At 42.5% G+C, this 12,988-nt stretch overlaps 1 protein-coding gene across 1 annotated transcript in view; it reads left to right on the forward strand.

Annotated features, from left to right (window-relative positions):
* myo5aa (myosin VAa) overlaps positions 1 to 12,988 on the forward strand; it is a 57,042-nt gene that overhangs the window by 40,470 nt on the left and 3,584 nt on the right. Inside the window, 19 exon segments of the mRNA XM_063881847.1 lie at positions 486 to 579; positions 678 to 823; positions 1,031 to 1,144; positions 1,293 to 1,427; positions 3,405 to 3,461; positions 3,606 to 3,833; positions 5,521 to 5,621; positions 6,391 to 6,447; positions 7,459 to 7,539; positions 8,859 to 9,057; positions 9,803 to 9,868; positions 10,351 to 10,444; positions 10,544 to 10,693; positions 10,883 to 11,037; positions 11,350 to 11,439; positions 11,570 to 11,720; positions 11,976 to 12,258; positions 12,616 to 12,790; positions 12,906 to 12,986. Coding sequence (XP_063737917.1) covers positions 486 to 579; positions 678 to 823; positions 1,031 to 1,144; positions 1,293 to 1,427; positions 3,405 to 3,461; positions 3,606 to 3,833; positions 5,521 to 5,621; positions 6,391 to 6,447; positions 7,459 to 7,539; positions 8,859 to 9,057; positions 9,803 to 9,868; positions 10,351 to 10,444; positions 10,544 to 10,693; positions 10,883 to 11,037; positions 11,350 to 11,439; positions 11,570 to 11,720; positions 11,976 to 12,258; positions 12,616 to 12,790; positions 12,906 to 12,986 — 2,457 coding nt within the window.

The following is a 12,988-nucleotide window of genomic DNA, read 5'->3' on the forward strand; positions in this document are numbered from 1 at the left end:
AGAACATTATCCCAAAGTTTCCTGGAAATGTTTACTTGAATATGTATATTTTGCACTGGAAGAAAAAAGGTTTTCCCCCAATTCAGGAGGCAAAGCGAACCAGGGGGAAATGGGAACATGGTGGGCTCAGAGGGCAGAGTTGCTCTGGGGAAGGTGAGCACAGGAGATAGAGTAGAGTAGTGCCACTGAAGTGTGTGTGTGTGTGTGTGTGTGTGTGTGTGTGTGTGTGTGTGTGTGTGTGTGTGTGTGTGTGTGTGTGTGTGTGGGTGTGGGTGTGGGTGTGGGTGTGTGGTATTTCATTTGAAAGTTATTGTTGGAGTGTTAGATGACAGATTTGAAAATAAATGGACATTTGCTTCTTGGATACAGCTTGGATTATAGAGATATGTTAACTTTCAAGATGCTTTCATTCACGTTGCTCTATAGATTTGATTTAATGGTAATTTGTTTTATATGTGTGTGTGTGTGTGTGTCTGTGCGTGTAGATGGTCACGGAGCTGAAGGATCAGAATGGCACGCTGAAGAAGGACAAGGACGACCTGAACAGGATGATTCAGGAACAGAGTCAGCAGATGACAGGTACGCAAACATCCGTCCAGTCATCCAGAGAAAGGTAGCTGTCTCTTGAACGACACAGCGGGCTAACTGCTTCTTCTTTATGTTTTTTCTCCCCTCAGAGAAAATGGCCCGTACGATCGCACAGGAGACCCAGCAGCTGGAGACGGATCTGAACGAGGAGCGATCTCGCTACCAGAATCTGCTGAGGGAGCACCTGCGCCTGGAGGAGAAGTACGACGACATGAAGGAGGTGATGGCTTCCTCGGTGAGAAACACACAGTCAATTTAACGACATATTTAACACCTTGTTGGACATATTTAGACATTATTTCAGGGTTCCAAAACTTGGTAAAATCCTAAAACAAGAGACAACCATTTTTTAAAGATCCAGTCCTAAGAAAATTCAAGAAAAGCGTTTTTGATATAGGCTAGTTTTTTTAATAGTTAGGCTTATTTTTTCTCTCATCTGCAGAACGCCTCCAAGCCTGGCCACAGGAGAACAGATTCCACGCACAGCAGCAACGAATCAGAGTACACCTACAACTCCGAGTACGCCGAATTGGAGGAAGGTTCCCGTGCTGCGGAAGTAAGACTTTAGTTTGGTTGTATTTTATAAGAGGAAAAACCTGGTTTCTACTGGTAGTTACTGCTGATAAAAGTGGCTTTTCATTCAACCATTTAAATCCCTTTTCATGGTTCCTATGCTCTGTCCTAACATGCCTGCGTCCCTGCAGGATGTGACTCGGGGAATAGACACGTCCCTAACACTGAAGCTGCAGAAACGCCTCACCGAGCTCGAGCAGGAGAAGCAGTCGCTGCGCAACGAGCTGGAAAACAAAGAGGACCAGTTCCAGCGGGCTAGAGCCAGGGTAATGACCCCACACTGGGCTCTAAATATATCATATAAATATATATCATATCAACACCTGAAGTTATAAGCCTTTCTAACATACATTAATACTGGCACAGGTCCTAATGAAATGGTATTAGAGATATACAGTGGGGCAAAAAAGTATTTAGTCAGCCACCAATTGTGCAAGTTCTCCCATTTAAAAAGATGAGAGAGGCCTGTCATTTTTATCATAGGTACACCTCAACTATGAGAGACAGAATGAGAAATAAAAATCCAGGAAATCACATTGTAGGATTTTTAATGAATTTATTTTCAAATGATTGTGGAAAATAAGTATTTGGTCAATAACAAAAGTTCATCTCAATACTTTGTTATATACCCTTTGTTGGCAATGACAGAGGTCAAACGTTTTCTGTAAGTTTTCACAAGGTTTCCACACACTGTTGCTGGTATTTTGGCCCATTCCTCCATGCAGATCTCCTCTAAAGCAGTGATGTTTTGGGGCTGTCGCTGGGCAACACGGACTTTCAACTCCCTCCAAAGATTTTCTATGGGGTTGAGATCTGGAGACTGGCTAGGCCACTCCAGGACCTTGAAATGCTTCTTACGAAGCCACTCCTTCATTGCCCTGGCGGTGTGTTTGGGATCACTGTCATGCTGAAAGACCCAGCCACGCTTCATCTTCAGTGCCCTTGCTGATGGAAGGAGGTTTTAACTCAAAATCTCACGATACATGGCCCCATTCATTCTTTCCTTTACACGGATCAGTCGTCCTGGTCCCTGTGCAGAAAAACAGCCCCAAAGCATGATGTTTCCACCCCCATGCTTCACAGTAGGTATGGTGTTCTTTGGATGCAACTCTGCATTCTTTCTCCTCCAAACACGACGAGTTGAGTTTTTACCAAAAAGTTCTATTTTGGTTTCATCTGACCATATGACATTCTCCCAATCCTCTTCTGGATCATCCAAATGCCCTCTAGCAAACTTCAGACGGGCCTGGACATGTACTGGCTTAAGCAGGGGGACACGTCTGGAACTGCAGGATTTAAGTCCCTGGCGGCGTAGTGTGTTACTGATGGTAGCCTCTGTTACTTTGGTCCCAGCTCTCTGCAGGTCATTCACTAGGTCCCCCCGTGTGGTTCTGGGATTTTTGCTCACCGTTCTTGTGATCATTTTGACCCCACGGGGTGAGATCTTGCGTGGAGCCCCAGATGGAGGGAGATTAGCAGTGGTCTTGTATGTCTTCCATTTTCTAATAATTGCTCCCACAGTTGATTTCTTCACACCAAGCTGCTTACCTATTGCAGATTCAGTTTTCCCAGCCTGGTGCAGGTCTACAATTTTGTCTCTGGTCTCCTTTGACAGCTCTTTGGTCTTGGCCATAGTGGAGTTTGGAGTATGACTGTTTGAGGTTGTGGACAGGTGTCTTTTATACTGATAACGAGTTCAAAAAGGTGCCATTAATACAGGTAACGAGTGGAGGACAGAGGAGCCTCTTAAAGAAGAAGTTACAGGTCTGTGAGAGCCAGAAATCTTGCTTGTTTGTAGGTGACCAAATACTTATTTTACCGAGGAATTTACCAATAAATTCTTTAAAAATCCTACAATGTGATTCCCTGGATTTTTTTTTCTCATTTTGTCTCTCATAGTTGAGGTATACCTATGATAGAAATTACAGGCCTCTCTCATCTTTTTAAATTGGAGAACTTGCACAATTGGTGGCTGACTAAATACTTTTTTGCCCCACTGTACGTACGTCACGCATGCTATAATTACAAACATTTATTTTATCCTACATTATTTTTACATTTAATAAGTAATTAGTTAATTTTTATATAGAAAAAAAAGGATATAAACAAAAATCAAACCACCTTTTCTTCCTTCAGGCCATTTTTTTATTGGCCCTGTGTCAAATTGAGCTTCATAAGGTAATATAGACTTTGTCACTGTACGAAAAAGTGTCTTCATCACCATGTTTTGCTCGTTGTTTCAGGATGACGTTGAGTTTAAAAAGGCTCGCGGGGCAGAGCTGGAGTACGAGTCACTGAAGGTAAGCTACCAGAGAAGAAGAAAGTGAAAAAATGTTCTCTCCCCGACCGACAGCCAGACACAGTAATTCCTGCCTTAGCTTCACAAAGCCTCATTTACCACTTGCTACTGTGACCCACCGACACTGAGTCTTTTCACTCCTCAGCGCCAGGAGCTGGAGTCAGAGAACAAGAAGCTGAAACATGACCTGGCGGAGATTAGGCAAAGCCTGCTGGGTAACGCTGCTACAGGTGCCGGGGCCCCGGGCTCCCCAGCCTACAAGGTGGTGTTAGAGCAGCTGAACTCCTCCTGTGAGGAGCTGGAGGTCCGTAAGGAGGAGGTACTGATCCTGCGCTCACAGCTGGTCAGCCAAAAGGAAGCTATGCACCACAAGGTAGAGCAACGTGTAACTGTGACTGTTTTCTCAGGTGGAGCAGACCCATGGGTCTAGTATTTAGGCAGTTTACAGAACGGTTAAACTTTGTTCACATGGTGCGGTTATCTTTCACAAAATGAAGCTACCATAAGGAGGATGGCACCTGCTCGCTTGCATCCACCTTCTTACATGCATGTTGTGTTTTCACCCATATCAGCTTCTGTTTGTTAGCACAAGATTTGAAATCTCCCATGGCCTAAAGATCAGTTCATTTACATTTGATTTACAGTGATCCTAATCTCAGATTTTAGAAGTTATTTGATATAAATCAATTATATTCTCATGTTCCTGTACTCAAAAAAAGCATGAATTCTGAGACTTCCTTTTTAGCTTTTTAGTGAGAAATGGCCAACGGTGACTAAAATATACCCTAATTGACATTTGAACTTCAATTAGTTGTTGATTTAAGGTCAAAATAGTAATTAAATCACATTGTTGTTCTCACTGTACGTAGCTTTGTCTTTCACTGCACCGTCGTTTTGTCTAACTTCGTGTCTCAACCTTCTCTCCTCCATCCACGCTCCCCCACAGGATGAGAAGGTACAAAAAAACTGCATCCTGCATGAGTGTTTGACACTTTTTCACTGGGTTTCGTGCATGTAAACCTCATTCATTCAAAAGATCAGATCTGTCTTATAATTTCAGTTGGTCTGTTTTCTCTGTGCAGCTCTAATAGCACCACTGCTGCAAACACACTCAGACACTTAAAACAACTGCACTCCTGGTGGTTGTTCAATAGTAGGGATTTCCTTTTTCCCCTTGCTGCTGCTCAACAGTAGCTCAACAGAGCTAATAAAAGCCGTGTGGCATCATGTGACATGAAAGCAGAAAGAAGTGTCAAGAGGATTATGAAGTCTTATTTTTTCATGTCAACAGATTGCTGTAATGTAAACACAAAGGCTAACATGTGTGCCTAACTGGCACGTAAAGCTTTTTACTACTACGCTTTTAGCATTTGTCAATTCTCTCTGAGTCCAAGAATAATAAGTTATAAGAAAGGCTGCCTATTACACAATTACATGGTATATTCTTAAGCTAGCTGTCAGAAAAAAACTGGTATTTTGGTGAAAAAACTCTTGAAACACCTTAGACTTTATATGTAGGATTACTGTCCATGATAACAATATCTCAAAAGACAATCATTTACCTTTTTACATGACTTTTATTCCCACCCCTTACACAGATATTCTTGTTCCCAGTGTGTCTTTCATGCTTAGAAGTGATCCTTGTCTTTACATCAAGCTGTCACACGGCGATCACATGAACCCAACTCATACATTATGATCATCAGCTAGAAAAAGTCGCCCCGCTGTGAAGCTCCCTTTAGATAGACGGCTGTCACTGAGGCGTCACCTGATTCCTTGTCAGTGTTTCATCTTGAGGCTGATTATTGTCAGAGTTAAAGGACAGTGGTAGCCAGCAGCTGGAGTGATGCTGGCAGGGAGTCAACAGCACTCATGCTGACAGCCCACAGCCGTGTGAACTCACATTCATGACTCCATTAACTCCCTTCTCTTTATTCATACACCTATTTGAATGACACTGGTCCATGATGCACTTTTGCAAGAGGTTTTATGAGCCTGGTCACTGTTTAAAATGTGTTGTTACCTTTTCTAATTATTCCCCTTTGTTTATCTGTCTGTAGGAAACCATGACCGAGCCTTCAGTCTACGCTGAGGATGTTTCCAAACTGAAGGACTCTGATGAAATCAAGCAAGCCTACGTAGGACTTAAAGACACCAACAGGTACTTTGTTAGAGACTGTAGTCCTCCTTATCTCCAGGTTTACACATTCATATCTTTTTTCAGTTTGAGCATAAAAAAAACTAAGTTGGAACGCAGGAAATCTGGAAAAATGGCAAAAAAGGGCAAAAACTTTATTTTAAAAACGTTTTTGGGCGAATAAGTTTGTGTATTGCTAAAGAAAACTGTGAGAAAGTGTATCGGAAAAAGATTAAGCTCACAAATATTGGTAGTACAAGAAGCATTGGACTCAAACCTACACCATAGCTTCTGCTCTTCACAAGTGACCGATCATGGTGACAGATAAGCACAGCCTCATCACATGAATTCATAAAAAACAGAAAGGTATTTTTCAATCAGGTATTCTACATACTTTTTCTATTGGCGCTTTTGTTATTATTGGATCATCAGCCCCCATCTGCTGCAATGCTATAAAAGTCTTCTTACTGGAGAGTTGGCTCCATCTGCTGATTATCTTTTAAAAAAAAACTACTAAGAGTCATGCTAAAGTAGTGGAACGAAACAAGAATTTATTCACCTTCATTTGCACATTTTCGGGAAATTTGGTTAAAATTTGCAACACTTTTGAATGTCTATAATTGCACAACAACACGGCAGGTGGAGGTGACACAAGTAATAACCTCAAATCCCATCATATATTTTTCTCCAAATGTTGTGTCCTACATGGCTCTTGCCGTAACATTGATATTATGACCGTGATAAACCTTTCGATAAATGTGTGTGTTTGTGAACACTGCCTTGTCCTGTGCAGATCTCCTAGGTTCATGCGTAAGCCGTTGGAAGTCAGTGATCTCCTGAGTAGGCTGAGGTAAAAAAAAAAAAAAAACAGACGTGGCCTATGCATCATGGGACAGAGCATGCATGGCCACGCTGAATTAAAACCAGAGTGAAAATGAAACAAAGAAATGTTTTGCTGAGGCTCAAACAGCTGACTCAAACAGCTTGGTTTCCTGCGCTAACAGCATGTTGAATAATGTAGCAGCTCAGGCTCCAGTACAGGTCGTACTTATGCTCTAACACACTGTTTTCGATTTAAACAAATGTGCTTTGGAGTCAGGATTTAGATTCATATGTCTGCATGGGGTCTTCAAGTTTAGCATGAGGAGAGTTTCAGGTTTCCTCAAAGATACAAATATTTGTTCAGAGGCTTTTTGGAGATGCTGCAGAAACACCAGGCAGTATTTTCAAAATGTGCAGCATGACAGCATGGAAATGTCTGGGCTAAAAGAGTGTGTATGTAGTCCTCAGTTGTATTTTAACCTTTATTAACACATAGAATTACAACACAACTTCCTGAGTTGCTTTCTTTTCGGCAGTGTTGGGATGAATGCTGTTGTAGGAGGCCTCCTGTCTCAGCTTTATGGAATGAGTTTGGCATAAATCCTGCATGAAACCCACTTTTCTCTTTGTTTGGAGCCATCATGTTAACATTTGTTTCATGCATGTCATCTCATTGGTCTTAAAATCCTGCACATATTCCCTGAAACACACACTTGATATTGTACACATGATAGATAGCTAACAGCAGACATGTTCTCTGTTTATATGATATATTTATCTCTAGTTTTTACAATACTGTGCATCACAGTCTGAACAAGTCAACCAAAATTATAGATATATGCATATGTTTCTCTCCAGTCACATTCAGTCCACCGCAAACTCCAGATAATGCTTCAAATTGGACAGTGTTTGAACATACACACATGTAGACACATTTTGATGTTGTTTTCTGCATACTTCTCCCCAACCCAGCCACCCCGCTTCTTCTTTCTTTTTGTTTTGTGTTGTTCATGTTCCTTTTGTGTTGTGTGTCGGTCAGATCTGCCGCTCCAGACCTCCATAAGCTGAATGAGGATGGAGAGCTGTGGCTGGTTAATCAGGGCTTAAAGGAAACCATCAGGTGTTTTTATTTTGCGCATGAAGCCTTCTCTCCGGAAAGGATGTGTGCTGCTGTTGTTTCTTCATTCCTGTACTTCCCCTTTCTTTCGCTGTATCAACCGTTCAGAGTTTTCTCTCACAGCTAACTTTCAATTTTGTCCAATTTGCTAGTTTTCGGACATATACTGAGACTGCTTGTGTTTTGGTTTGTTGTGACTAAGAGATCCTCTTAATTAATGTCAGAGCTGGTTTAAGGGCCACAGAACAAAAATACACACGCTTTGAACACTAACACACTTTTTCTTCTTAACAGAAAGTAGGCAAAAGTTGGCTACTCTATTTATTTTTGGCACAACAGAAGAGTTTCACTCTTCCAGACACAGTTCTTTACATGGTTGTTTTATTTATACAAAACTCCCCACAGATGCTGCATTTCTAACGCTTTTCCGATTTGTTTATAACAAAGTGCAGCAGAAATGACCTCCAATCAGACACTAACCTTGTTTTACTCACTTATAATGACAGCATGTTACATTATACAGCATCATGTTACTCAATATATACTGCAGAGATGCTAGAGGGAGTAGATCAGTTGAGTTTTATCACAAACACGGAGAGAAAAACGTCCCATTCCTTACAATTAAAACAAACCCTTAGAGTTAAATAATAATGTTTGACTTTGATTTGATCACTCAAGACCTTCTTTGTTCCAATTTTCTTTCCCAATGCTGCTCTACACATGAAGAGAAGTACCTTAGAGTATTTTATATAAAATAGTACAACCATTAAAATGTGTAGAGGAAACATGAACAGTTTTGGAACGAGGCCCCAACTTCCCTTTTAACTTGTTTTTTTTCTTTTCGACTTCTTATGAAAATGAAGCCTAAAAGATCCATGTAAGACATTCACAACATTAAGATAGCAGCAAACAACTATTTTCTTTGCAAAAATGTAGAGGAGAAATGTCTTCTATGAAAGTAAATTAATTTGCACTCTTTCTGTGTGTACTCAAATCTAATCGGCGTTGGATGCAATCATAGATTTGCCCTGAATTTCCTATTTTGCCCCTTTATTGAGTCAGCAGATTTAAGAAAACGTGTTCAGAGAGGCTGGGCTGCTGGTAATGTCTGCACAGCATGCTGCTGTCACCAAACTGTGGTGAAAACCTGTCTCAATGAACTTTCATTCACACCATAATGCTGATTTATTGTCCTCTTTTCTCCCATGTGTTCCCTCCCACACTCTTTCTCCTATCCCACTCCATCTTCCTCCTCACTTTTCTCTTCCCTCATCCCTTCTCCTCCTCTCTACCCCTCCTTCTTTTACCCCCCCCCCCCTCAGGTTACTGGAGCACCAGCTGCAGACTCAGCGCAGAGGCTACGATAACGAGGTGGAGTCGTTGCGTGGCGAGCTGCAGAACGTGAAGGAGGAGAACAACCGTCAGCAGCAGCTCTTAGCCCAAAACCTCCAGCTGCCTCCAGAGGCCCGCATCGAAGCCAGCCTGCAGCACGAGATCACCCGACTCACCAACGAGAACCTGGTACACTACCACACACACACACACACACACACACACACACACACACACACACACACACACACACACACACACACACACACACACACACAGGCAGAGGAAGAGTGGTAACTCTAACCTGTACATCACAAAGAGTTTCAGTCCACTAATACTTTTCCCTACTTCCATAGACAATTTGTTGGTATTATTATCAAGAGTAGTTGAGAGTTTAGGAACCATGTATATTAGCTTTCTCGTTGATGATACGTTTAGAGTATAGCATCTTTTCTTTTATCAATAACATAAATACTTAGGGGGATGTCTCCAACTGTGCAACCAAGGCAGGATTACTGTTTACCAAAGTCTTTCATATAGATGGCATATGATATCAACATTTATTATATACTAAATATTCGTTTCAGGTTTTAGGGAAGTGCTGTGTTGTTCTGCAGAGCACAGTATTTTTGAATGAGAAGTAAAGATGTGTAATACATGACTCTGGTGCCTTAAACCAGAATCTGCATCTACAGACAACAACATACGCATGCAGACTTAATTGCTTTTTTAAACGGAAGCGAAAGATCCTGCATCACAAATGCCAAGTACCAGACTATTCTGAAAGACAGTTACAATTAATGATCTTCATGATAGATCAACTCTTAAATAAAGTAGGATTCAAGGGTTGGTGGTTTCATTCCCATCTGGGCTACACATCAACATACTGACACTGCCACACACACTCATCTGCATGTTGGGTGTCACCTGACAGGAGCTCCTGGCTGAGGACCCAGAAGCATCCCGAGAGGCTCGTGTCATCATTTTACGACGGATGGTTGTATGTAGAGAGTGTGTGTGTGTGTGTGTGTGTGTGTGTGTGTGTGTGTGTGTGTACGTGTGTGTGTACGTGTGTGTGTGCACGTGTGTGTGTCTGCATGTGTCCGAACTAACGGATGTTGTGTGTTTTGAATGAAACGGCGCTGAGTGTCGCTCTAACTCTCCACAGCAGCGTCTGCTAACTCACAGCGCAGCAGCTCTGCACCTTTCTCTTGTCTCTAACAGCCGATGAGTCCTGAAACTTCTCTTCCTCTGAGAATAAAACAATCAGCACAGCAACTCTTACGTTGATTTAAAATCACTCCCGCTCTCTCAGTTTGTTTGTCTGTTTCCAAGACTTTGGCCGATGCAAATCCAGCGGCTGATTCTCTAAAGTGTTTGTTTTTTTCCACTGCAGGGCGACAGCGTGAAGTGCTCTCAGAAGCTTTCCTATGTCCTCACACTTTTCTCCTTTTTATTTTTCCAAACCTTGAACCGGTTCAGGATCTAATGGAGCAGCTGGAGAAGCAGGACCGAACCATCCGCAAGCTGAAGAAGCAGCTGAAGGTTTACTCCAAGAGGATCGGAGAGATGGGAGGTAAGAGAGAAATCATCGGTCAACAGAGTCTGTCCACACATGTGTTTCATCATAACGGTAGAAGATGTAGCCTGATTGTTATTGTCCTGTGTTTCACAGCGGGTCAAACCGAGGGACAGACGTCTCCGGGACAGATGGTGGATGAGCCAATTCATCCTGTCAACATTCCCCGCAGGGAGAAAGATTTCCAAGGGATGCTGGAGTACAACAAGGAGGATGAGCTCAAACTGGTCAAGAACCTCATCCTGGGTAAGAATGAACTATAAAGAGCATTAACACCAGTCATCAAAAATCCTGAATACATTTCAGGACCCTTTGGGCTCTGTCTAAAGATGCATTTCATGATTCAACTCGGAACTGTTTTACTGTTTAAGATAACTTTACAATTGTATGACCGCAAAATCTTGTCTTTGAATTCTTGAACTCTTGTCTCTGCAGAGCTGAAGCCTCGAGGCGTAGCTGTGAATCTGATCCCAGGTCTGCCGGCCTACATCCTGTTCATGTGTCTGCGGCATGCGGACTATGTCAACGATGACCAGAAGGTCCGCACCCTGCTCACCTCCACCATCAACAGTATTAAGAAGATCCTGAAGGTATGCATACTGTTTGAGTGTTGGGCAGTAACTCTTATATAAAGCTGAATGATGATGTCAATCCTACAAAGAAAGGATGATGAAGAGTTTCAGGTGACCTGTACACAGTTGATTAGCACTACTAGCATTACCTGTCCCTGGTAAGTGTTGAGTAAATGTGTTTTAAGGTAATTGCAAAGATCTCTTTCTTCTTTATTTGAAACAACTGATTCTTTAAAAGCTGCATTTGGGAGATGAAATGACTAGGAGACAGTCTGATGTTTTATTTATGAATAAAACCTTTTGATTTTCTGACTTAATTTGTTCTTTTAGAAACGAGGAGACGACTTTGAGACCGTCTCCTTCTGGCTGTCCAACACATGCCGCTTCTTGCACTGTCTGAAACAATACAGCGGAGACGAGGTGAGACTCTGCCAACACCAACATAGAAACTGTCTCACTCTAATATGTGCACACTCATGCATACGGCTTGTCATACTGCTAGGTTATTTAATTAAACTACAATTTGTTTAACCCTGTTTCTGTGTGTCAGGCCTTCATGAAGCACAACACGCAGAGGCAGAACGAACACTGCCTGTCCAACTTCGACCTGGCAGAGTACCGACAGGTGATCAGCGACCTGGCCATCCAGATCTACCAGCAGCTCATCAAATGCATGGAGAACATCCTGCAGCCCATGATAGGTGTGTGCATGAACCCGTCTCAGTGTGTGTGTGTGTGTGTGTGTGTGCTACGAATCACCAGAAATATCACGATACGACCAAGTTCTATTTGTATTTGCGGTATTAATAGTTTATATAATGAAAGATCGTACTTCGGCACACAAACAACAAGACTTGTATGGATAAAAAAACACTATCTACAGTCTAATGCTTAAGGAGTATTAATGTCATTTTCACATTAACTGTACTGACAGAGCCTGTCTGTGTTCCCTTTAGTCTCTGGGATGCTGGAGCACGAGACCATCCAGGGCGTGTCGGGGGTGAAGCCCACAGGTCTCCGTAAGCGGACGTCCAGCATCGCCGACGAGGGCACCTACACCCTGGACTCCATCCTGCGGCAGCTCAGCGCTTTCCACTCCACCATGTGCCAACACGGCACCGACCCCGAGCTCATCAAGCAGGTGGTGAAGCAGCAGTTCTACATCATCGGAGCCGTCACCCTCAACAACCTGCTGCTGCGCAAGGACATGTGCTCCTGGAGCAAGGGCATGCAGATCAGGTAAGACATGTGGCTGCTCATAGGGAGAATGCTCTGCTTTATGTATGACCTTTAACCCAAAATCTAAAAGACATATTTCAATATTCTTGATGTGAGCTCCCAAGTTTGGCTGTAGAAAAATATGATTTCCCTGAAATATAATCAGGGGTGATAGAGGTACTCTGGTCTTAAACTTAGGTATTTGAGTCTTAAAATATCCCACCAGTAGAATTAATTGAAAATGTTACTTGAGTGGAGGAACAGATATATAATCAGCAAAAATGTATCCATTTACTCAATATGCTGAATTTTCTTGGTGTTCCTAGTTATTTAGCCCCAGCTAAATATAATGTAATTATGATGTGTGTGTTTGTGCAGGTACAATGTGAGCCAGCTGGAGGAGTGGCTCAGAGACAAAGGTCTGATGGTATGTGGAGCTAAGGAGACGCTGGAGCCTCTGATCCAGGCCGCTCAGCTGCTGCAGGTGAAGAAGAAGACGGACGAGGACGCCGAGGCCATCTGCTCCATGTGCCTGGCCCTCACCACGGCTCAGGTACTCTGTCCTATAACACTACATTCAAAGGAACCAGACGAGCTGTCTCAGTCTGTCCAAGAAACAACTGTAGGTAAAATGTATTTGTAACCTCGCTGTGTTACGTCTCTTTCAGATCGTGAAGGTCCTGAACCTCTACACTCCAGTCAATGAGTTTGAGGAGAGAGTATCAGTTTCATTCATACGAACCATACAGGT

This window comes from Eleginops maclovinus, chromosome 4 (genome assembly GCF_036324505.1).
Source record: "Eleginops maclovinus isolate JMC-PN-2008 ecotype Puerto Natales chromosome 4, JC_Emac_rtc_rv5, whole genome shotgun sequence".
Taxonomy (NCBI): Eukaryota; Metazoa; Chordata; class Actinopteri; order Perciformes; family Eleginopidae; genus Eleginops; species Eleginops maclovinus.